Below are 25,523 nucleotides of genomic sequence, written 5' to 3' on the forward strand. Positions count from 1 at the left end.
AATTAACTGAAGACACAACATAGAGGATTTTTGTAAATGATTAGATTTGTATATAAGTGTTTAGAGTGTATTTATCTGGAAATGAGGAAGCAAATCCTTGGTTAAGAGAGATAAGCTGAGAATCTTGAAATACAAACAGGAAAGTGTGCACTCTGGCTACTACTGCTCCTCCTTCTTGCATAATACTATAACCACGTTCTCCAAGTGACCTGGCAAGCTGTTGGAGGAGTGGAGCTACATCTTTTTGTGCCCTGTTTCTTGCCTGCCTTCTTGTACTCTTGTTAGCAGAAAAGGATGAGGGACAGGAAAGGGAACATGGAGAGGCCTGGTCTGATTCCCAAGCTTTGATCTATAGGTACAAGCACACTGCAGGGAGACAGAGAGTTTGAGCTGTAAAGGGTTTTGGATTATGGCTACTAGTTTGTTCCCAAGTCAGCTTTTCGGGTACCATTCACCATACCAGGAAGTCACCTGATGGTAATGTCTCTGTGGTTTGGTGTAGGAGGGAGGGTTAAATCTTCTTCAGGAAGCTCAGGGATGGACACAGGTGAGGTCTGTGCCCTAAGGTGACCATAAGGACATAGCAGTAAGGCAATACAAAGGCAAAACTTGGAGATGTTTGTCTTGGTATGGAGAGAATCTCTTCTACGAGTGGTGAATGCTAGTCCAGAACTCTGATTGTGCCCTCGCTGTGGTCTTACGTGGGGAGAAATACTTGGAACACTCAGTATGTACCCTCTCTGCACTTGGATTTGAAGAAAATGGAATTTTAAGCGAAACCAAAGTTAATATTTGCATTCAAGAGTGTTTTGAAAAGGTTTTATCAAGTTTGGGGGCTTTTGTTTTAAGTTAAGGGTATGTTAAAGACCATTGTTAGGTTTTAAATATCTGGTGAAATCAATATGTGAATGACAGGCTGCATATATAAAGCTTCCTAAATTAGAAATTTCCTTGGAATCTCAAGTTAATGCCCAAGAAGCTTTCTTTGGAAAACAATAACATGTTTAGAATTAAGACCATTTTTATTTTGGGAAGGTGGATTTTTGGTTGTTATTTGTTATAATCTAGGGCAGGGTATGGCTTCATTTGAATCATATGCTTGCATTGATGCACACATTTCAAATTCAGCAGCTCTGGACTGTTCTGTTTTACGTGGTACTTGTCAGAAAAACTCCGTTATGTCAAAACTGCCAACGAAGTGAAATGGCTGAGCTTTCCGAACCAGCCAGGAAGAACTGTGAGCTGCAAAAGACATCTCTAGTATTCTCTTGTCTTCTAATAAAATGCAGAAAAAATGGTTCAATACTGACAAGGGGCAAAGTGTTTGTGGTTAAGGATCTGTTGCCTCCCTTTTTTACTCCATCCTTTTTCAAGATCTCATTTTTTTTTTCTGACTTACTGTGCAACTTCAGGATAAACCAGAAAAGAATCTCACTTTAGACTGAGTTTTTTAAGTTCAGCAGAAGGGTGATTTGACTTTTTTTTTTGTATGAATTTAGACATTTAAACACTTTCATAGTAAATTTTAGGGTTGTCTTTTAAATCTGGTGCTGAATATATACGGAAGTATTGATTCCATTGTTTTGAAAATAAAACAGCATCTGTGAGAAGACAAATTCCAAACTTGTCCAATTCTTCTCCTACTAATGAGAAAGAAATTTAATACACCAGCAGTTAGTGAAATGGACTTTTTTACTGTACAGTGACATTGTCTGTATACTATAACTGTGATGTCTTAAAGCTGAGCACAAGCTTTTTGTGTTATCAGAAGTTTTTTTTAATTTATGTTGCAAACCTCTAATGTCTTTTTTGACTTGTCCCAAGCATTTGGCGTTTGTGCAGCTGTCTTCCAGAATGTTACCAATAATGCTTCTCCTTTGCCCACATGAATTACCAACATGTTGGATTTTATACTACTTCAGTTAGGAAGTTTTTTATGCTGAAGTTTGGAAAAGAGCATAAATATATCAACAGTGGCAGAAATTTGTATAAATGAAATGTGGAAAGCTACAGCAAAAAAGGAAAAGGGTGAAGACAAGGCAGGAGTGCAGTCTGTTGCTTGGACAGCATCTATGCTTACTAGGTGGTTCGTAAGCTTAGGTTTCCAGAAGGACAAGAAGGGGAGGATGCTACACTGCTGTGTTCCATGTGTGTCAATGGAAAGCAGCCATTAACATTGCATGCATGTAGTAAAAAACAACAAAGCAAGATGACTGATGAACACCGAACTGATAACTAGCAACAATAACCAGCAACAATACTTCCAAGGGCATATTCAGGAATGCTGAATGCACATGGAGAAACAAATCATAGAATATCCCGAGTTGGAAGGGACCCATAAGGATCATCAAGTCCAACTCATGGCTCCACACAAATCTACCCAAAAATTCAGACCATGTGACTAAGTGCAGAGTCCAAGTGCTTCTTGAACTCTGACAGGCTTGGTGCTGTGACTGCGTCCCTGGGGAGCCTGTTCCAGTGCGCGACAACCCTCTCAGTGAAGAACCGCAGTTCCCGCTCTGGATATTTGGGCATCTTTGAGGAAAGCACTGGTTTAGGAAAAATGCAGTTGAGTTACGCAAGTTCCAGGCTCATAGATGCCTAGAATTTTGTGTGCTCTTGATTAGTGGGAAATAGATTGTGCATGAAAATTGGTGTCTAGCCCCGTAAAATGACCAAAGTCATTTCAGGACTGGAATGATACTTGCTTGTACTAACGCTTTTCTCTTCTGTTGGATGACTGGCGTGTGTGAAAGATGACCTCATATGGCAAGTGCAAATAAAAGCCCAAAGTATATGTAGAAGAGGAAAGTGAGGAAGAAGTGGTCTTTACACTACTAAAAAAAAAATAAAAAAAAATGTGTAGGTTAATTCTGAGAGTGTTAACTTGGCTTCTATTTTGTCTTGCTTTCATTGAGTGGTTTGCCTGTTGATTTAAGAACTGCATTATGTGCTGAATTTGTACATTTTTGCAATTGCATTAGCTGGAGCCTGGAAATGATTCGTTCCTACTAAATATTAATGAATGTATTCAGTGTGTAACTGGTCTAAAAGCTGTTCTTAGTAGAACATCGAAGTTCACGTTAGTACTCAGAGGTAAGGCTTTCTAGCTTTATCTTGGAAGTGGGAGGGAAAAAGTAAAGAAACCTTGGATCGTTCATCACCCATGAAATTACACTGCGGTGCTAACAAAAAGTGTAGAACTGGCAACACTTCAAACCTGGCTTGGGTGAGTGCTGCTTTTTATCACAATCAGTCAGGAGGTGTTGAGATACCCTTCTGCTACCCAAATATTCTGGTGGGAGCTCCATTGACAGTACTTTTGGAGTCAGCATAGGAAGGAGCCCAGTGACTTCTTAGGGGATCTGCTTGCGGATAAAGTTGATGTTGTTTCCTGCATGATTGTACACCCTCTGTCTCCCCTACTAAGAGTTGGGTAGTGATTTTTGTTGGTCTCAGAATGACTAATGTTTTCTGTAAATGTTTCAGTGCTTGACCTTGGGCAATTGAAGGTGATGAATCCCATACAAATTCGAACTCTAAGGCTAAATATGAATTTGTATATGCAGAAAGATACCAGAGCAGCTGTGGTTTCAAATAAATACCTTGACCCTGAATGAAGCCTTATGATCAAGTCAAGTAAAGTAGATTCTAATACTGTTTGCACTTGCAGCTAAGCAGTTACTAAGCTGTATTATTACCAGATCCCAATAAAGAGATGAGACATCTGAATTATGAAACAGCCTATTTTTCAAGCACTTGCAGAGCAGGAATATGTACTGTGTAGTGAAAGTAATATAAGGGCACATCAAACAAGTATTAAATTACCATGCTAGCACATGCAGTCTTCCAAAGAACAGGATTTAAAAAAAAAAAAGAATCTGTAAGCCTTTGCTACCTCATTCTAACATGAATATATTTGAGCTACTATTCTTTGTCTCAGCTAAAAGCAGAAGTTTGTTTCCTCATCCATGGTGAAGAGCTTATACTGTTCCAGTGTAATTTTTTCACCTTGGCGCACATTTTAAAACGTAGTACTTCTCATTCTCATTGTGCATAATGATCTTATTATGTCATATTCCAGTTTAAAAAGGTTGTCTAATAGATTGTCTAATCCATTCCCCTCTGCTGTTTTCCTGTTTGTAAGAACATTATGATTGATCAACATTAAAAAAAAAAAAGGTATCTTTACTCTTGCCAGAAAAGTTGTTTTTGAATGGGAGTGGCTGTGCCACATAGCAGTGCAATCACTGTCTGTGGGAAATGCTCTTATCACACATCGGAGGCCCTGATGGCTCAGTAATCTGTTTCTGGACTCATTAAAACAAACTACAGCAGCAGAAGTATAGTAAACAGTTTTCTATAGCAGTATAAGTAGAAGCAAGTTATAATAAAAAAGAGGCGTCTTGGTGACAGTTTCAGAATATAACAGTTTTGGTACTTTGTAGCTGCTCCATGCTCTGGAATGGAATTGGAAAATACAATTTAAATATTTTCACCAAATTCAATAGATGTAGTCCTGTTCTTTGTAAACTGCAAGTAAGTACTTCACGGCTGCCTTAGAGACAGACGTGAGAAATACTAAATCTCTATGCATAGCAGTAGCAGAGTAGGCGATTTTCAGTAGAAGTTATGGAGCTGTCTCTGCTGTCCTGTTGGTATCACACAAAATAGCTGCTTTTATTTGAAATAGATGGTAAAAGCAGTGCAAGTAGATAAGAGTTTAATGTTAATTTTTTTAGATGAGTTCAGAACCGAGTATCAAGGCTCATGTATATAGATGCGTGTTCAGCATCACATAAGGCATGAAGAACAGGGTGTTGGGTTTTCTGTTTTGTTTTCTGGAAACATTTGAAAAAGAGCGGGCATTGTGGCTGCAGGTTCTGCCTCTGTGGTTTCTGAATTTCATGGTTTGGGTCTTTTTAAATACTGAACAGACATAGAATTTATTCCCTCCACTACCCCTTGAGGTACTGCAAGTAGGTGGGAGTTGGGATTGTGCTGAATAGAAATTCTGTAGCTCTGGAAATTTCATTATGTAAAGTAGTTTCAAATTGTGTTTAAAAAAGTAAATCAAGTATGCTTGTAGAAATGTTCCTCTTGAAGTAGTGTTTGAGTGATGACAAATCCATTGCTTTTGTTCCAAATGTATTGTAGAATGAGTTGAAAAAATGTTGATTGGACCACTTGTTTATTCATATTGAAATAATACAGGGTGGTTGGAATGCTATGACTTTCCTTTGTAAGATTGTTTTGCTAATGGTGAATCAATGCCAACAAAACTTCACTGTCATGAATACTGTAATAGCTCTTTGCTCTTCAGTTGTACATGATCTAATTTTATTGTAGGTGATGAATATTATTTTCAGGTTATTTTGTATTCTTAAGCTGAAAAGTTGCAACCTAACCTGATATGTGTTCTACTTTCTTCAAGTCGTGTGATTAAGACAGACATGGAATTGGAAGTTCTGCGCTACACCAATAAAATCTCCAGTGAAGCTCATAAAGAGGTAATAGATACTTTACTGTTAATAATTTTTGCTCTTAGTGTAACAGTAGTACTCAGAAAATGTTCCCAGCAGCCCTGAATTGCTTAGTAATAAAATAATGGAAAGGCTGGATAGAAATAAGAGGGTAATATCCCTCCTATTACGGCCCAGTAATATACCTTGCATTGTCCTTGAACTCACCGGTGCATTTGCAATGTGTGAGAAATGAAGTGTGATTTTGGTTAAGAGCTGGAGCCTCAGCAGAAGGTGACCTGCTTGCAGTCTATCTGTCCTGTATGCACAAATACCTGTATAGTGAAGGAGAAAGAAGAGATCAGGATGATTTTTATTCTGGCCCATGTAAGTGTGTGCAGCTCTGAAAAGTTTCACTCCAGCAGTTTGCTCAGTCCTTATAAACTGAAGGAGTGTTTGCATGCACAGTGGAGGAGAGTGCAAGTTTCCTTAGAGTGCTCCTCAGACCAATCTGCTCTGTATGTGCTCCCATGCCCCTACACCCCCAGTACAGTGCTTCAACATGCTGTTCTGTCAACATAACAGCACGGCAAAAATAAAGCCAGGCTGAGCAAGGCTGCTCAGGTTGGACCTAGCACACTATCAGTAGTCATTGCTCTACTGGTATTGATGGTATCATTGATCTGAGTATCCGTCCTTCTCTGCATAGTGACACAGAGATGCCATGAGTTCTGCACAACGACCACAGGGAGCTTAGGGGAAAGCAGCTGATGTGGTTACTGGTTAAACAGTTGCCTTTGCCCTGGCTCCACAAACTTCTGAACTGTGAAGCATGAAAATATTTTAAAGAGAAATTGTAAAGTTGCAGTTTGAATAAAGTCACTTGCATTCATTCTCTGTGGTCCTTCATAATCCTTGAATAATCTCATCCCATCTGAGATAATTCTTTACCTAAAGTAGCTGCCTAGAACTTCCATAATACAGAACCAGGCAAAGGAATAACACTGGTGCATGTTCTCAGTAAATCTGAGAGCAAAATTCAGACTTACGAGGTGTTAACAGTGTTGACTCTAGTAGATTTCTATTGATTCAGATTACAAAGTACAAAAGCAAATCTTCCTTTGTAGCATATTCCAGCTCAGTTTTGTTTTGCTGGTGTTTCATGTGCATAAAACAAAAGGACTTGCTGCCAAGTTCACCAGAGCTTTCAGAATTAAGCTTTGGTATTTTGATGAGCTGCACTTCATTAGGATATACTTTGGCAATTAAACTTGCTTTATTGCTGGAGACTGTAGGCATTTATAAAGATTAAAATGAGTTTGATTTCTAATGTACTTTTAAAATGTATTTACTAATGTAAATTTAAATGAGGTACAGATGAAGTATTTTTGTAATACAGGTTCCTCTGGAAATAGTCATGTCATAAATTTATAAATATGTGATTCCCTCCTGTTAAGAATGTCCCATGTTAATATGTATCTTACAGGTAATGAAGGCAGTAAAAGCTGGTATGAAAGAATATGAGCTGGAGAGGTAAGAGGTCTTTTAATAAGTGTGATAAGAAGGAAAAGCTGTGTTTGTAGCAGGGCTTGATGCAGTAGCTGAAGCAAAGCAGTAGCATTGATTCAGTGGAGACTGAGAGCTCATTTCTGTTTGAAGACTGTTCTAAGCGTTATTTTATTATTTTGAGGTGGCACCTCATCAGTTTTAGAGATGTATTTGATGATGGTTGATTATGTTTTTGTCATGGTTTAGCATAGTATAATTTTCGTCCTGGAGTTTTAGTAATTTACAGAAGCTTTAGGAAATAGCTGTTGTTATTGTTTGAAGGCATCCAATAAAATGGTGTTTATGGATAAACATTGCCCTTATGCTAGTTATGCTTAGAAGACTACAGTATTAGTGTTTAAGAACCTTACAAAAGGCTGTATTCAATTACATTTTGCTTGCAATTACAAGTCGGTATTGCCTGTACAAAGAGCTCATCTCACAAATGTGGTGGATATTATTAGAGCTGTTAAGAAGTCAAGAAGAGTACAGGATATTTCTCTGTGCTGAAGAAAATATGTCGTACAAGCATGTATAGGAGGGTTTGGCTGCTTGCAACTGATACGGTAAGTGATGTGTCTAGATACAGGGAAAACATTGCTTCCACTTTTAAATCAATATTTACATTGGATCATCATCTTACAAAACATGGTTTTGATCACCAAGTCCACTTGTTTTTAGCTCACATACAGTATTCTTAATTCTCAAAGTATTATGTAATGGAGAATTAGAAAACAGTGGTATCTCAATTGCTGTTGTTTCTTGACAATCATTTTTCAAATGTTAGCAAGCTGGCTAATTGGATGTCCTGTGAGGGGAAGAATAAAGTGACCTCAGTGTTTGTTACCAGGTTTTTAAGTTAGCTCATAAAACAAATAATACCTGTAGTTTTTCTGTATTCCATATGTTCTAATGTTACATTTAAATGGACTCTGTAGGCTCGTACTTGATAGACTGCTTCAAATTGCAGTTATAGATACTACCAGGCAACTGGGAAAAATACATTGCATACATTCCCCCATTAGCTTTATTAATGCTCCTTGTATTTGTGTTCATTTTACTTACTGCCCATGTTATACATGCTGATAGTGAAATTTTGGCTCTGGAAGTCAATGGTAATTAAAAAAAATTCCACGGAGAAGAGTTTGCTCTCAAATGCTTTTAGATGTCAGGAGCCTGGCAGTTCGGTTTAAATGTCACACAACAAATATATATACTCTTCTCTAAGTCTATGGGGTATATTGCATTTTCACTCCAGGACTTCCATTCTTCTTTGTCTAGGTTCTTCAATACATGTGAACCTTTTGAAAAGGTTATTTGTGCCTTTCAAAATAGAATAAAAATAAAAATCAGGCAACTGTCTATTAAACCTACTTAAAATTGCCTTCTGTTCTTCCATATGCCTTGACAGGTTACACTTCTTGAAGAGTTTGAGGTTATTTCACTAATGAAAGAGGTCTTGGCAGACTATCTATGCAGCGTCTGCCTTTGAGACAATAATATAGAATTTAAGTTTCTGTTGCTGCACGGAATTCATCTTTGCACCAGTTTCTGTTGCCTTATCGCTTAGGGAAGAAGAGTCCTAAAAATGCAAAACTGCAATTCCCACACCTTTCTGACAAAGAAGTGTGTGGCTGCAGTGTTTAAAAATAAATCCAGAATCAGTCTATGAAATCTGTGTTCTGTATACAGGTAAATCCATTTATGTAGTCTAAGAAGGAAATTTTCAAAGACCTAAAAATAGGTAACATCCAAAATAGACAACTTCTGTTGAAACTGTAGATATTTTTTCATTTTTTTTCCTTGTCAACAGGCTTGTTAGTTTGCATTCAGCAGATTTGGCACATCTAGAATCTAGGGATGCAGAGAACTGAAATTTTTAGTTTGTATAGTTTCATCAAAAATATTCACACTTGTCTTTTAAGAGATCAATTAAAAGTTAGTGATGCTTTTCACTTTCCAATGTTTCTAGGGCTTCCACTCTTGTGAAAGCTTTCTGAATTGTGCAGCCCTCTTTCCCAGGTGTACTTGGAGTTCCCGCTGCTGTGAAATCATGGCATTTTGAAACGAATATAGATATCTCTTGAAACGTGGCCAATAAATCTCCCTTCATATTGCTTTATTTCATTCTCTGACATTCTGGAATATAGCACGTGTTTTTGAGTAGAAAGCTAGTCTGATCCGGTGTGCTAGGAAGAGTAGTGCCAGAGATCCCAAAAGCAACTAAAAATGTCTATTACTGCATTTAAAACCTAAGAGTTGCCTTTTCTTTTTTTGCTTGGGCAAGCAGCCTTCCTACAAAAAAATGTCATGTTACTTCTGCTGTACAGTATAGCAAAAACATCTTAAAACTCTAGGAATTTTATCTAAGAGTCAACAATGTGTAAAGCTAGTTTTATTCCTAGCTTTCTGAGAACTAATTGGTAGGAAATTATGGAGAAATCTCTTGATAACAATCTCTTTTATTTTGAGGGTTGAAAGTTAGCTACAAAAATGTGTTGAAAGTATTCTGTATGATTAAGGTCCACTGATAGATGATTTTGAACCAGTAAAAATTAATACTGAGGTATATAAAAAATGAATGTTACTTAACTACAACTCCAATCAGCCCTGACTTTTTTATTGTTTGATGTTGTTTAACTTTAATATGTGGTCAGTTGACTTTAAGGAGACAGCCAAGCCAATTATCTACAAACAGTAATTCACAGCACATGTAATTGCACATAAAGCCATTTTGGTAGGTCAGATTCTGGATTTTCTCTGATGTAATTTCTGCTTACCTCATGTTTAATTAATTTTCTGTTTAATTAAAGGCTTTTAATTATGAAACTGCTCTTTAGTGAATATATTGTTAAAAATACAGCAAAATGATAAATCACTTTAGCTTGAGTTATGTAAAAAAATCTGCTTTCAGCTAAGTTTTAGTGTATATATGAGCAAAACTACTTATGTATGTACACATATTTGTATATATTTTTTTATGAACACATTTTGTATATGTATATATGTACACATATTCAGTGAAAGTAACAGATAAAACCTACCATTATCTGTTTCAGGGTGCTCCATGATGCTGGAGACACCTCCTCTAGATCAGTGTGCGCCAATTTTTAGAGTAGTGCCTTTCACCTGCTTACTATTGACCTCATCAAGTTTTGAATCGTCCGTCATTTTCTCATTTGTTCCCTTTTTTGTTAGGTAGAACAATTTTAAGGTTGGGATGGTTACATGTAATTGTTGATTTGCTTGGAAAATGTTACAGAAATGTACATTAGAGCAACAACAGTAGTAAGAGAAGAGTAATGTGCTACGTATATGGTATAGGATGCTTAGCTAGCCTGTGCATCACCCCTTTTTGTGGTTGGTTACCCTGTTCTTAATAGCACTGAAGGCCCTGTGATAGGAGTATGTGCACATTCCTGGATTCATTAGATTATAATGCCTTCTTCATTGCCTTGATGATGCTGGGCAGCACAAAGCCACCCTAAACGCTCCTTCCCTTGTCCGAGATCTGCCTAGGTTATTGAAGGATCTCTGAACCCTCTGCAGCTGCTGAACAAAGGAACATCTTAGTGTTACCATGAAGATAACTGTGATTGCAGTACCTGGCATCCAAAAACTTGGATCCTGATCCTAGAGAGTGGGCTCTTAATGCAAATGAGAACTAGTGTAAAGGGCAGGTTGTGTGATTGGTGGTGTAACTGCAAGCTACCAGTGCTGAGAGAATATGGGGGGGATTTCTTTATGTGGCTCTCTTCAGAGAAGCAACCCTGAATTACTTTGGTGATTCCATCAGTAAAAGCAGCAAAGAGAGAAGAATCTGACCATACCTGCTCAGAGGATGTGTGATCCTGTAGCTCTCAGGCACTGGTCTGGCACCACAAAAGCCTGCTTTTACGATCGACTTGCCTAGGATTCACCAATTCGTCTTGGTGTGTCTGCTTTCCTCTGTAAGGTTTGCCTGCATTTTGTTGGTTTGTCTTCAGTGCTTAGCGCTAAGGCTGGTACAAGTGATGCAGGGCAATAATAAATGTTCCATTTGATCTCGCAGTGGCTGGTTACCACCAGTCCACTGGAGAAATTCCTGGGTGTAATACTGTGGTTGTCAGGTGGTGTTGTAGAGGGGGTGTTGGAGTTGATTCAGAGCATGCCAGCCCAGTCAGGAGCTTGTCCAGTTGTACCCATGTCCCCTCTGTGCTGCCTGTAGCCCAGTGGATCTTTTAGGTCCATGCAACTATACAACTAATTGCAGTGATTTTGCAGTGGTTAATGGTACACTTTAACTCCACTGTGATATAACAGAGATAATCTAAAGAATAAAATGGCAAGAAGTGGAAAACCACTACAGTGTTTTTTCCTTCTTGGTTTACAATGCTTTCAGACTATTTTTACAATTCACCTCTCCTACCAGCTGAGAGTGATATGAATTCTTTATCCTTACTCTTTTTTTCTAAAGAAAGAATAAGGTCCCTGATTCCAAAGCAGAGCTTAGACTGAGATGAGTTGCTGTCATATCTGTCAATGTTAAATTTCACTATCTGTGGAAGTCTGCGAGTGCTCTCATGGATTATGGCTCTCATCTTTCATTTATCTCTCTCCGCTCTCCTCCAGTGGAACAAACTGAGAATAAAACATACATGTGATTTCGCTGGAAAATAGCCAGAATCATTTCATTTTCCATTGTGTATTTCCTTTTAGTGAAATGCTTATTATTTTAGCTAATCTGGATTTGCCACTTCCCATCTCCTGATAGATTTTGCTCTTTAAATGTCCTTGAGAAAGATACTGACTACTGCAGCAAAATCATCTTTAAAAAAATTTTTTTCATGCTTGATCTACTTCTTGCATTTAGAATTTCAGCTCAAGCATAGCCTTTGTAAAACCTTTGCATAAGTATATGTGGAGAGTAAACAAAAATGACCACTGCAACTGGCAAAAATATATAAATGAATTATTCACAGTCGCTTTCTGACGTAGGAATGATGTCGTCTTGTTCTGTGGCCCTCACTGGTATTTGTGCAGAGGATTTATTTTTATTAAGCAAGAGACTAGTATTAATCTCAAGCAGCCTGCCGATCTGCTTAGTTACTGAAAAATGATTATTTTCCTATAAAAATAAATAAATTTTAAACAGTTGTTAGCATTGTGGAGCCTGAAAGTGGCATGACTGCCTCGTTTCCCAAAGCTGCCTCACAATTAAAGGTGATGTTTGTTTTATTATAGATTGATATTTTAGAATCTATATTTTAGGTTGTTTTGAATGGTAAGGGAACCAAAACTATTTTTTTTGATACAGAGAATGTGTTTTTTTTTTCTGGATGTATATAGCTATTGCTTAAAGTACCTTTAAAAAATACATACTTGTCTGGGGGAATTACTTGCTTTACTGTCAGAGCCACGAAGCACACAGGAAACGCAAGTGTCTACAGCTTAGTGGAGCTCTGACAGCATGTGTCAGGTAGCTACTACTGGCCTAGGTGAGTTAGCCATTGCATTTCAGGAGCCCAGTGCCCAGACAGGAGTCAGGTATAATACCTGCCTGGGAAGACCAGCTGGATTCAGAGAGACGCTTTCCTACAGTCTTTCCTCTCCTGCCTCCCTTTCCTCTGCAGGAGCACATAGCATGGATTTGCTAACTGGCTCTGTAGACAAGCTTAGCTCAGCTGCAGTATCCTGGGTTTTAGTTCCCATATTGCAGTTGCACTGGAAATTCAGCTCCAGACACTTTTCTTACTTCAGTTTAAATTCACAGATTTTTCAGTTGTTCTGCTTGCTGCTTGTTATGTTTTCAGGTCTTGACTTTGCAGGCAGTGAAATGTGTAAGAAAAGGGATATGAACATTTTGTAAAGCATTAAACAAAGGTTTGGTTCTGACCCAGACCAACCTCGAACCTTGGCTGAACTCAGCAGGATGAGCTGGGACATATCGGCAGGTACAGCTGGTCTGTTCATGTTTTAAATTAGGCAGACCCAGCCAAATTCCTAATCCATCTGAATTAAGGTTGTAAATAATCTTAAACTACATCTGAATTTAAAAATTGGTTTAAAATCCTGAGCATTGCTTCTCTTCTGTGACACAGAGGCACAAATGCATGTGCACACACACTGCACTTGACTCAGCTGGTGAGGATTACCTGCTGAGCATGGAAACCTTCTGTCAGTACCTCAGCTGCTTTCGGAGAGGTTTGTCTTTGTGGTAAATCCACCTTGAAAGGGTCCAGCTGCCCCAGCCCTGGCAAGCGCATGGCCATTTCCAGATGTCCTGTCCTCCTCCTCTCCCCAGCTGATGGGAATATGCAGGGGGCAGAAACCCCCCGGGGAGGGAAGAGGGGAGGCAGTGGCACCTCCAAGGCTGGGTTTGCCTGAAGTGCTGGGCTGTGGGGTGCTGGAGGAATTGTGCACTGCTGGCAGGAAGCGCAGCAGTTGCAGTATGTTCACAATAGCCTCTCAGTGGTTTCCCTTTGCAGGAGGTCTCGTGGAAAGCTCATACGTTCACTCTTTCAGTAGAGGACAGCTTGGTTCACCTCCTGGACATCACTTTAATTAGCTCTTTGTGGAGGAGAGCTGTTTAATTGCACAGGTCTCTTCTGTGACTTGTGACTGAAGTTCCATGTAATTGCGTCTTATCTTCTAAGAAAAAATTGTGGAATTGGACCATGTGAGAACTTTAAAATAAACCTTCTATCAGCCTGCAGATGGCAAAGAACAATTACCATGCTGGTATTGAAAATTGGCTCCCTCCCTTCAGAAAGGGAGCAGTAGAAGGTTGTATGCAACGTGCATCCATACAGAACTAAGTTTGCTTGCATAGCAAGATATAACCCAATTTTAAATGCTCTATCATTGTATGTCCTTACAAGGTTGTTAATATCGTTTGTGCTGTGATAACTCACAAGTAATCTTTTTAATATCTTTTTGGAAATCAAAAAATAGTCATAATTTTTATTTACATTTTCAGTCTGATTGAAAATTACAAGCAATATTAATTTCTGTGGGTGTTCTGTAGAAGGACTGTTACCCTTATTTATATTAGGGAAAGAACGCATTTTCTTTTCAAATTAACAATGGTTTCAGTTTTTACTGAGTCTAGCATGGCATTGAGATAGTGAACTAATTAGCATTACTAATGACAAGCTCAGATCGCAGATATGTGACATGGAAGTCTTTGTAGAAGACAGCAGGCTGAACTGATTATTATTTGCTGTGGATTTTGTTCATGCTTGTTCAGACAAGTCGAAAGTAAAGCTTCTACCATATGTGAGGCTTTATCTGCACCGTGAACTTTAATTCAATAATTTTTGCTAATCGCTGTGGAAGCGGAGAGATCAGAATTTTGTGTTTGTTTGCCCTCATCTTTTGATAACCAGTACTATCGTGTAATTGTGCTCTGAGACTGGAAGCACTACAACTCGAAGGGAATGTGTAAAATACCACGAGTGCCCATTAATAACAGGATGTTGCACACTGACCTTCTCAGAATCAAAAGCATTTTAGACAGATCAAAAGAAAAAGAAAATTCTGTTCCTTGCTACCAGCATATCCCCACATAAATTCTTCTCCAAATAGTTTCCTAGAGCATCCTCATCACCGGAGTGTGCAATTGCCGCATTCTAGCATGGTAAGCAGCATTGCTTGCATCCATCACAGTGTGGTGGGGTTTTTTTGTTGTTGTTGTTGTTATTTGCTTGTGGGTCCCCCCACAACTCTGTAGAGGAAGAATTGAACAGATCTGTGTCCTGTTTTGGCAGGTGATGGTTTTTTAGTGTAGCTATTATGAACAGCATTGAAAAAGAAGATCAAGGTTATAATTGCTATATTATACATGAAAGTCATTTTTTGTTTGGTTCTCCATGCATCTGAGCTTGAATGTTTTCTTGCTCTCAACTGTTGTAATTTCTTTGACCTAGGCCTTTGTCATAGGGCTTTGAGAGCTGTTCAAAGATGGTAGGCTTAGGTCACCCAGTGCTTATTAAGGTCTGAGATCCCTAACAGGAATTGAAAAATACATGTATGGGAAGTCAGTGAAGGCAGGACAGACAAAGCTGCTGGTGGTTGCCCATAGTGAGAGATGCAGCAGTACTGGAGTTTGCTTAGTGCTGAACTTTGTGTCCAGGTGTGCTGCATTTCTGCTGCCCAGGCAAGAGCTGACGACAGCCCGTGTAACTGAACTTGAGTTGTACAGGACACAACAGAGTTGAATTGCCAGGCAGAAGCGATGGAAAGTGGGCTCCAGGACTGGGGTGGAACCTGATTCATATTAGACAGTAGCGGCTAAGTAGAGGCTAGTTTTCTGCTAAAAGGAATATACCCAGGCTGAGAACTCCTCAAAATGCAACATTATTTCTGGGTTGGTTAGATTTTGCTTTCACCAGCTTTTCCTGAGTACATGAAATTGAGCCTCTAGGCAGTTTTGGGAAGTGAGGGATATGAAAAGCTTTGCTGAAAACAGTCTGTCTTCTGGTTCATCTAGGGAAATCTGTGTGTTTAAAAGAACCAATGAGATGTGGTTTATTTGAAGTCTCTGTTATCATTTAAGTTAATCCTTTAGTGTGAGGTACAGTTGTCATCAATTCTCACTTGGTGCAATCCTCTTAGAATATTTCTCGTCCATCACGAGTTTGGTTGGATTTCTGAGATGTTTGTGTTCTTTAATGTGACAAATCAAATTTCTGCAAGTAAGAGATTCCTCTTCGAAACAACGTGAGCCCAGTGGTTTGAGTGTTCATGTGTTGCAGTGCTGGGGAGGATGGTTGAAGTCTGTGTGTGTGCGGTTCAGGCCTGAGATTTCCTGAGCCTTGGAGTGAGCTTCTGGTAGGTGAGAGAGGAGTCACCTGGTTTTGATAAGAAATTCCGTTTTTGTGAGAAGGCAGATAGCATTACATGGCAGGAGACATTTAAGTGAGAGACCTGACCAGCACTGGTTCATCCTCTTTTGCAGGTCAAAGAGGCTGCTGTATGTGAGACCTTCGTAGGGCATCCAGGATTTATTTGGTCAGGAATTACTGGAATCTAAGAATGTGGATTAGCTTGGTTATTTGGTGCTGCTTGGGCAGGGAGGTCTCTTACTTGGAAGAGTTCCTGCATGGGTCTTGTAACTTTCTGGTATTTTCCGGTACTTTTCACTTTGTGCTTAATTTTCATGTTGGTTCTTGTACTGGGATCAGTGTAGTGATTTTATGACCTTGGAACTAGATTTGGCAGCTTTAGGAACACTGCTAAACTGCTGCTCTCTGGGACCTTAGTGCACTTCAGGATATATATTGAAAGTTAATCAGTTCTTATATTTCAGCCCATCAGTCTGCCGTTAACCTCTGCTTTCTGCTGTTGGTGTTTGGTCTTTCTGCCCTTCTCTTCCCTTCAGCCAGCTCAGGTGCTGGCAGAAAAGCCTGAGCTCAGGGAAGAAGGAGCAGCGTTTGCAGAGCTGGTGTTTGAGTGTTGTTGAGGCCAGTGAACAGATCAGCGTGATGCTGCGAATAGGTTGCGTCTTGTTCGTGAATGGGCTTGGGAACAGGCAGGTTTGGTGACTGGCTTACAGAGCACATGTGTAGTTGTTTGTGTCTCTCTCTGTTAAAGAAGGGTCAAAATGTGCTCAGTCATTAGGGAAGGTGTCAGTCATAGGTAGGCTTAGCAGTCGCAAAATGTGCCTGCATCTTCACCAAGTGAATGGAGTCCTGCTTCTTCAGATTGCATCCCCAGAAAAATTCTGACTTCTGCAGCTTCCTAAATCTGCTTCAGACATTGTCATCACAAATTGAGTGTTATAATCTTCTAGTATCCTCAAGGCAGTAGGTTTACATATCCCATGTGACAAATTACTGCATTATTCTCTAAGAATAGCTTGAGTATTCAAAAAAGTATTGAGGGCAAATAAAGCTCTATATTGGGACCCCAACCTACTTCTAATCTCAGCCCTTGCCATGCTTCTGCTTACACTGTATTGTTGAACAGAAACTCAAACTTCAAATATTCAATTTGAAAGGAAGATTGTGAAGCATTGGTGATTACGTTGGCATTCTCTGCCACTGAATAGCACTTGTGTGTTATGTGCTATGTGGGTGGCTGTGTATTTGCTAAGAAGCATAATTGAAGATGAAAGTTTAATTATTTCTTCAAGGCAAATCCTCTCTCCCATGGACTTAAACTTGCATAAGAAAAATGAAAATTCATAAGGAGTGTAAAAATTGGCTAAAATTAAAAACCATTTATTTTTACCCTATTTATTCTTCTGAATAATAAAATTTCCCCATGGGTTTTTGAAACATATGTGAAATAATTACGCTGTAGAAGTGGTACTTCAGTTCAGCTTCTAGAGCTAGGGCAAACATTGTGATTATGCTGCAAGCTTAAGTCTAGGTTTTATAGAAAATCTCATTCAAGCCTCTGTTGCCGTCAAGTGCAAAAAACTGTGACCCGTGGATTGGTCCCTGTGGGAGCAATTATTCTTTGCAGAGATTTTTTTCCAGCACTGAATATTATAAATGTCAGAAAAAAGTTTAACCCCCAGTACCTCTAAAGGAATGTTTCCATACCTGCTGGCAAGAATATAAATTTTTTGCTTGTATTTGCAAGCAATTTATGTCTAGGCCAGGATTTTTTTTTTTTAAATTGTCTTTATAAACAACTCAAAAGTAACAGTGCTATCTTTGAGTTATACTCTGCATGTCTTAGTGAAGACAAAACGGGCTGAAGCTGCCTGATGCTGCTTAATGCAGCGCTGCGCCTGAGACTCCCGTGATGGGATTCTTGCATGTTGGGTGCAGTGCGAAGTGATGGTTAAAACCTCTTGCTACTGGTGGCAGAGGGGGGAGAATGTGGAGTGAGCATGGGGTTGCTTAGGAACATGGGTTAGCATCTGATATTCAGTATGGATGAGTGAAGTGTTTTGTTTAACAAGAGGAATGTGTTCATCTTGCAGCCATTGGTCTGTGGAAGGCAATGGGTAGAATCAAGGGTAAAATCCCAGGAGACAATGCTTGTCTTCAGCAGAATCTGCTTCCTTTTGAAGAGATGCAGTGTGTGCATTTTACTTGCTTAATTTTGGCTTTCTTTTGTGTGTTTATTTAATCAGTCAAAATATGTGCGTTACTCCTAACGCAGATTAAGATAATACATTTCTATTACTTAAAATAGCAGATCCAAACCCAGTACCTTTCCTGCCCCTGTCCCTGTTTTCTTATGTTATCTTCAGTGCTGGGCATGGTTTGGTCATTAACTGTGCTAAAGCTGTGGTGAAACGTATAGAATTTGCATCATGTGTTCAACGGCTTTTGCAAAGTGAAAATAGTTGTGAGATGCTCAGAGGGATGTTACAGAACCTACCTGAACTTCAAGTTTGAAGTGAGCAGAAGGATCTTTCACTCACCATAATTACGGCAGTGAGGTGTAAGAGAAAAACTGGTCCCAAACATTCCAGCCCTAGGACAGGAAGGGTCACCCTAATTTATACTTGGAAATGAATAGGAAGTTGAGGTGTTTTGTTCAGAAACGTTAATGGTCACTGACTTACTTAAGGGGATGTGATGAACTGCTTTCTGCCCCAGCTTAAGGTTCTGATCGGCCTCCAAAGGTAGCCCTGGAATATCCCCTTTTTGCTTTTTGTGTGCAGGTGGTCTGCTGACATACTCAGGTTTGGTTCCATAGTCTCTAACCTGTCAAAAATTGAAAAGAGACTTGGATCCAGATGTTCAGTGAGATTTCTGATAATACCACAAACAAAAAGCTGACTTGATTAATACCAGAACAGAGAGGTTAACTCTGTAACTTGTCGCTAGCCTGTGTGTTCATTCCTTCAGGATATGGGCTACGTCTTCTGCAGGCAGAGGAGATGATTCGGAGGCGTTTTCCTGCTCCATCATTGAATTTGTTCTTAATCTGCCTTATGCTACGGTATATATAATGAAGTCATAATGGTTTTTATTCTTCCCGTTCTATTTGGAGCACAGGGATTCAGGTGTCTATGACCAAAAATGTTAATTGTTTTGATAGGGGCTTCATCAGCTCTGCAGTTAAGCCACACTGATAGCTGCTTCTTTTTTCTTTTTCTTTTTTTTTTTTTTCTTTTCCCTTCGATGCAGCAAGGCTGTATCAAAGACTGCAGCTGAGAAGATGCTGTTCTCAACAGCAAAGTCTTAATCTGGGGAATGCTAGAGCTTGTGCAGCAGCAGGCTTGGGCACTGACATGGACCTGCTGTTTGTAGCTATATGCGCTCTCTGCACAAGGTCTCTCCTACCTGGCAGCAATGAAAACTTGGCTTTTAAAGTATTGGCTTTTCTCTAGAAAGAACCTAGGTGAAAGGCTGAGTACTGGTGCCTGCTGAAGGACTGAGAAAGAGAAGTGGCTTGCTTGAGCAGTGCCTGCCGGCAAAACTGGAAAGAAAAGGGTGGAACTTCACTCAGTGGTATTTCAGAGACTAAAAAAAGAAAAACAGAAAACTTTCCATACCATCTTTCATAACATGAAGAAATGCAAAAGTGATAGGGATGAGCAGGAAGGATGTGTCTTTGTATGTGTTTTTCCTTGCTTGGAGATAAAGTGGTAACATGAGTTTAAAATCTTTATTTCCTCAAACAAACAAACAAAACCATTACTTATTGTTTTAGATGGCACAGAGGCCAATCACAACTGTGCATATTAGTCTACACCAGCAGACCTTGCACTCCATTTTCTTGTGCGAGTTACTCTTAGCTGGTTTTACATATCTTGTTTTCTTTCTTACCTTTTTTTTTTTTTCCTTCTTGATTTTGTGTCCATGGATCATTTATCTTGGCGGTTCTCTGTAGAACTGGAAGAAGTGGAAATTCATCTAGCTGCTGAAAAGGGATCTGGGAAAGAATAAGTATCAGCTGCCAGGATAGGTGGTGTGCTTGTAGACCTTGCCAGTGGCTTAGAGATCAAACAGCAGAGAAATAGCTTCACGGTAAGGGCCCAGGAAATTCTAAGTAGGTAATGAGTAGTGTCTTTCTTTTGATTTACAGCATGGCTTTGCTATCAATCTATAAAGCTTTGAAGAGAAAAAAATAAACCTCCAAGGGAAAGGGAAGGGCCGTACAATTAGTTGTTAGTCTGCTTACTTGTCTTCTCTAATTCCAAGTATGTGTGCTGAAAATGAGTGATAGTGTGCAAAATCTAAACTATTGGCCAATTCCTTTGTAGATTCAAGCTGAGATATGGTTCACATCATGCTGGTTCTTGGAGAAAATTCAGTTTCATCTTAACTATAGATTATGTGTAGACTGGTGTAGTTGGAAGAATTTGACAAGGGTTGCATCTGTGATGTTACTTTCAGCTCTTGTACATCAAATTCCTGCTCTGATCTCCTTTTCTTTCATCTCCACTATGTGTCTTTCATTAAAGAATTGGCCGGTGAAGTGGATGTGATAGCTTGCAGAACATTTTCAGAATCACATGCAAGAGCATTTTTTTTTCCCCAAGTAAATCAATACAGTTCAGAAAACTTAGGAGTATTGCACTGGAATTTGGATTTGGGAATGCAGTTTATAATTGTCAAGACAGTATTTGGTTGAGACTGCTTGGTCATTAATTTGTGTGAAGTTGACACTTGAGTTGAAAGACTAATAGCTACCTCTGGGCATTGCTCACTTTTAAATCTAATCTGTTACAGAGTTTGGGTGTACTGTGACTGTGGATGTAGTTTGTCATTTTTATAGCTAGTGGGGCAATACTATTGTTTGGGGATCTGGAGATTTGCTATTCACATGCGCAGGCTTTTTTTGTGCATTAGTAACAACTTGAACGTAATGAAGAGTGGATTTTTTCAATCTTAAAGTTTAAATGTGCTTTATGGCAGTTTTTTCCACTATTCAAAACAGTTTGTTTACTACTAAAATCCAGAGAACTTGTATTTTAATGATCTGAAAAATTGAGAGATTTGGTCAAAAGTATGGGTTTCATTCCTGTAGTGTGTACAGAGTGCTGTCAATGGCATTGTTGCTGTATTAACATGCACATAATTTCAGGGCTTTTAGTGCATGTGACAGACTTCTGATAAGAAACAGATGTGACTTTTGAATAGGATTTGTGGGGGATTTTTTAAAATGTGGCTACTAACTGCGTGTATGATGTTCATTTCCAAAACTAGTAACTTGCAAACTCAGATAAGGTTTTCATTCATAGTAACAACCTAGCTAGTGTTATTTGCTTTTCATATTTCAAATTAATTATGATTTGTTAAAAAAAAAAAACACAGCATTTCTCCGTTTTGTTTTTCAATATACATAGCAATATTAATTTTAATATAGAAGATAGTATAGGCATGAATGAATCTGTTTCCCCGCTCCCAATACTAGAAAGCTACTGCTTCATTAGGAAGCTGTCTATTTTTTTTCGGTCTGTCAGCTATTAATGTTTCCACAGCGTGGTTCCTGCTTTGCTCTCTTATGATTTAGGCAGGCAATTGTCAGCAGACAATTCTTTGTTGTTGTGTTTGTTTTCAGTGCTTACTTGCCTGCACCCGTTTGTTATTTTACCATCAAGAATACTTGAAACTTGGAGCATAAACTGTGAAATATTTGGTGCACTCTTTTACATAGTTAATAGATGTATCAGATCCCCAAAGTGTAAATCAAATTACGTAGCCTATTACACTTTACATAGGAGAAATAAAATATGAAATATTTTACAATACAGAAACTGCATGCGAATCAAACTTTTTTGTTGTTCCTAAGGGATACAATTTTGACAATTTTATGAGGTTGAAATTTACTTGTAGGGTGAGTTGGCGCATGGTTTTGATGAAAGTAATATTCCTACAGTATACTGCTAATAAGAATACTTTTTTTAAAGCCACTGGTCTTGCTGATTTGTATTGTTATAACAAAGCATCTGTTTAAACTCCCTAGAAGTGTGCCTCTCCACAATATACTTAGAAACCCTGCATGGTAATGCTGGTTTAAGGTTGTTTTTTTGTTTGTTTGTTTGTTTTTTGTTGTTTGTTTTTTTTTAACAATGTAAGCGTTCAATCTATGCTGAGGAATATTTATATGTAATAACATAAAAAGAAAGCTGTTAAGAACTGAGGGAAAAAATGTATTTTTTTCAATACAGAATTGATCTTATGCAAAAGACTTAGCAAAAAATGTTGGCCTTGACACACTCATGCTGTGAAAGAATGGTCTGATGTGACTGTCCAAAGAATTATTTTGAAAGGAATGAAGTTTTCTTGAACAAAAACTTCAAATTATTATCTTGCAAGACATTTGCTCTAAAAATGTTAAATCATATTGGATGCTGGACTGAATATATTTTGTTATATATTTCGTTTTAAATATATGCTATTGCAGGGAAAATTTAACAGATAATGTTATTTCAAAATACATTTACTGTTATTTTTTAAAGAAATACTGTTATTTTTAAAAAGCCACTAGTTAGCCTCCAAAATGCATTTTTATCATTGGTGAAGTTATTGCAAATACAGATCATGCAAAGTCTGAAAGGTGTGATTGAATCAGACAGGCTGTGTGGATGAAAGAAGAATGAAGTTTGAATACTCTAGTCAGGTTTGATGTATATTTAAAATATTATTTGTATTTCAGTTTATGGAGTTTGTATATACATATGCACACATGCATGTACACGCACACACTTTTTGCTTTACTGGAGCACAGTGTCTTAGGGGATTTAGCAGCCTCAGGACCTACAATTACAGGTATGAAATCAGTCTCTATTAAAAGGCTGCTGGAGCGGGCAGTGTCCTGTGGGGTTATTAGTGGCTTCTGAAGGTCCTTGCAGTCCTAGTCGTATAGTTGCAGTTTTGAGAAGAGAACACCAGAACTTTGCCAAAATTTTCTCAAGAAGATCCACTGTTTCTTATTTATCTCCTGATCTACACGCAAGCTGGCAGAAAATTAAGAAAAATCTTAAACATCTGTATCTGCAGAGGTGAGAAGGAAAATCCCACTTTGTTTTGCCTTTTATGATCAGTTATTAAAGTTCAACTCTGCCTGCTCACTCTAGGAGTTATGTTGGTTTTTCCTCTCTGTTAGGGTGAATTTTTTTGACTTAGAGCAGTGTCTAACCAGCACCTTGGTCCTTCTCAGCTGAACATTGTCATCTAAGAGGAGGGAGGAGGCTTGTTTTCCTGGTAAAAGTCCATGTTTCTTCCACTACCCTCTAAAATGAACAAAAATCCCTTGAAGATGCTCTGCTTTGCACCTCTGTACTCCTCCCAGTATTATGGGATTTACCTGTCTCACTGGGTAGTGGATGAGGAGTATATTCTGTAATAAATTTTAGGATTATGGGGTAAAATAGCATTGTAAGAATGTAGAATATCTGATATTCACAATTTTCCAGGGATTACTAGTTGCATTGAAAAGCACCTTGATTTCCTGATGCCTCAATTATTTTTAATGCTCCCCACAAGGTTTAGATAATCAGGCTGAATTGCTCCCTGTGAAGTTTCAATTTGTTATGTGAAACACAACAATGTTGATTCCTGATAGTTTGTTTAAAGATAGGAAAAAGAAGTACCAAAAGTGACATTATTAAGGTTGCTCTTGTTGTTTTAAACTGCATGTCAGTAACTAGGAGAAGGCAGGCCATGGCTGCTAAATGCATGCTGCTGCAGCAGTGAAGTAGAAGCCAGCACAGTGGAAATGGTGACATGGGTGTTTTAAAAGTGTATCTCTGGATGTTGGCTAATTACATTATTTTTAGGTATGTTGAGAATTAGATGAGATGCTAAGAGGCCTTTGCCACAGTACATCACTCCTATCCTAGGATTTGTTACATGTGTCTTTGTTCTGCCAAAAAATATTTGTTTGTCATACCTGACCTGGGATCACTGTTTTTTTTTTTTTTTCTTGTACCACAGTGGTTAGGGCCCCTGGAATGAGGAATACAAAACAGCATGCCTCAGGTTTCAGAACAAGTGAATACAAATGGGAACAGTATATTGCAGGAAAATGCCTTGGCAGCATGCAAAGATTTAGTGGGGATTTGGTATGTTGTTCTCATCTGTTGTCTTAAAAATCTGGGCAATAAAAAAACGGTATCTATAATCACATTCAGAGGTCTTGAGTGATTAGAGAAAGTGAATGCTGCTCTGAGTCAGAATGAAGAAGAGACTTTGCTGAAAGATACAGAAGATCAGAGGTATTAGGGAAGATAGGTGCTTATGAGGCTACTAAACCCGGTAGCAAATACAAGAAAATACAGACATATTCTTTAGTGAACAAAGAATCCACAAAGGCTCTGCGTGAACTCTGTTACTGGAAAAGTTCAATGGAGGGTAAATCAAGAAGATGTAAAAACAAAACCAGATTAAAACCAAAACCAGTTAACAGGGCTTTGGAGAAAGGAGAGTGGGGAATGGGAATCTCAAGGATGACATTTTACTTCTGGCAGTGTGAGAAGTTGCTAAGATTTCATCAGGTTTGTAAGCAGTTACTTGTTTGCATGTTTGTTTATTCTTCTTTAGTCAAAGAACATTAAAAGAGAAGTAGTTTGGTAGTTGTAGATAACAAACTCAGGAGCTGTACGTGCCGGATTTCACAGATATGATTATATTCTCAATAAAAATAGGTAGCTTGTAGAATATTGTATGCTTTATCTTCTTCCAACTAGGAAATTGTATGTGATTTATTTTTTTCGAGTGTAGTGGTATTCCCTATTTAAGGATTTATTGCACTTGAGAGTCCTTAGTAAATAAATTACTTTTTGGACTGAACATATGGCTTTCTCTGAGGCTAAGGAGTGTTGTTCTATGTGTGAGTGCATGAAAGCATCAGTATGTGCCAGCTTGGCAGTGCATTATAGCCTTATGAAGGCAATGCCCCTTATACATCCTGTGGTGTGAAAATGTTTATTTAATACTATTAAAACAGATAATTTATTAATGGGGGTAGATGAACTTGTCCTGCACAGCTGTTGCTAAATGGGAACAGAATAGAAAACCAGATTATAATAAATGCTCATCTAATAAATCAAGAAAGCTACCAGTTGAGACACTGCCAACCTGACCTGCTCGGGCTGGGATCAGCATATCCAGGGGCTAAGGCCTGGGCTAGAAGTTTAAAAAAAAAAAAAAAAAGTTTCTGTGCTGAACTCTGCCAGGAGATGCTAAAACGTCTCTTTTTGTTGTTTCTTTTCTCTGTGTAGCTGGAACAGAAGCTCTAATTCTCCATACAGTACCTAGAGCAGCAAATTGGTGGACTCAGCTGGATATGTTGGTGCTCTGAGATAATACTCAAATGTGCTTCAGAAGCCACCCCTAAGACCCGCTTTCCTTTCAATTGCAATATACAGCTTCCACAGTTCTACTTTTTCAGTGTGTTAAGGTTGAATTCCAGTTTTCTGTTAAACTAATCAGGCTTGCTTTTCTTATAAGCTTTTGTTGTTGTTAGTCATTATGAGGTAAAACAAACAACAAAAACAGAATTCAACTCAGGAAATTACTAATGAAAGGAGCAGTAGACTTGTTTTTAAAGATTCTTAACACAGTGAATATAAGGAGAACAAAATGAAATATTTGGTAAATGAAGAAGTAGGAAGCC

The 25,523-nt window shown here is 38.5% G+C and overlaps 1 protein-coding gene across 3 annotated transcripts in view; it reads left to right on the top strand.

Moving 5' to 3' along the window:
* Nucleotides 1-25,523, top strand: part of PEPD (peptidase D) — a 137,353-nt gene that overhangs the window by 34,981 nt on the left and 76,849 nt on the right. For all 3 annotated transcript variants that reach the window (XM_040570807.1, XM_040570809.1, XM_040570808.1), the window contains exons 8-9: nucleotides 5,435-5,510; nucleotides 6,949-6,995. In XM_040570807.1, the coding sequence (XP_040426741.1) occupies nucleotides 5,435-5,510; nucleotides 6,949-6,995 (123 nt within the window). The remainder of the gene's footprint in view (nucleotides 1-5,434; nucleotides 5,511-6,948; nucleotides 6,996-25,523) is intronic.

The sequence above is a fragment of the Cygnus olor genome, chromosome 12 (assembly GCF_009769625.2).
Source record: "Cygnus olor isolate bCygOlo1 chromosome 12, bCygOlo1.pri.v2, whole genome shotgun sequence".
Classification (NCBI taxonomy): domain Eukaryota; kingdom Metazoa; phylum Chordata; class Aves; order Anseriformes; family Anatidae; genus Cygnus; species Cygnus olor.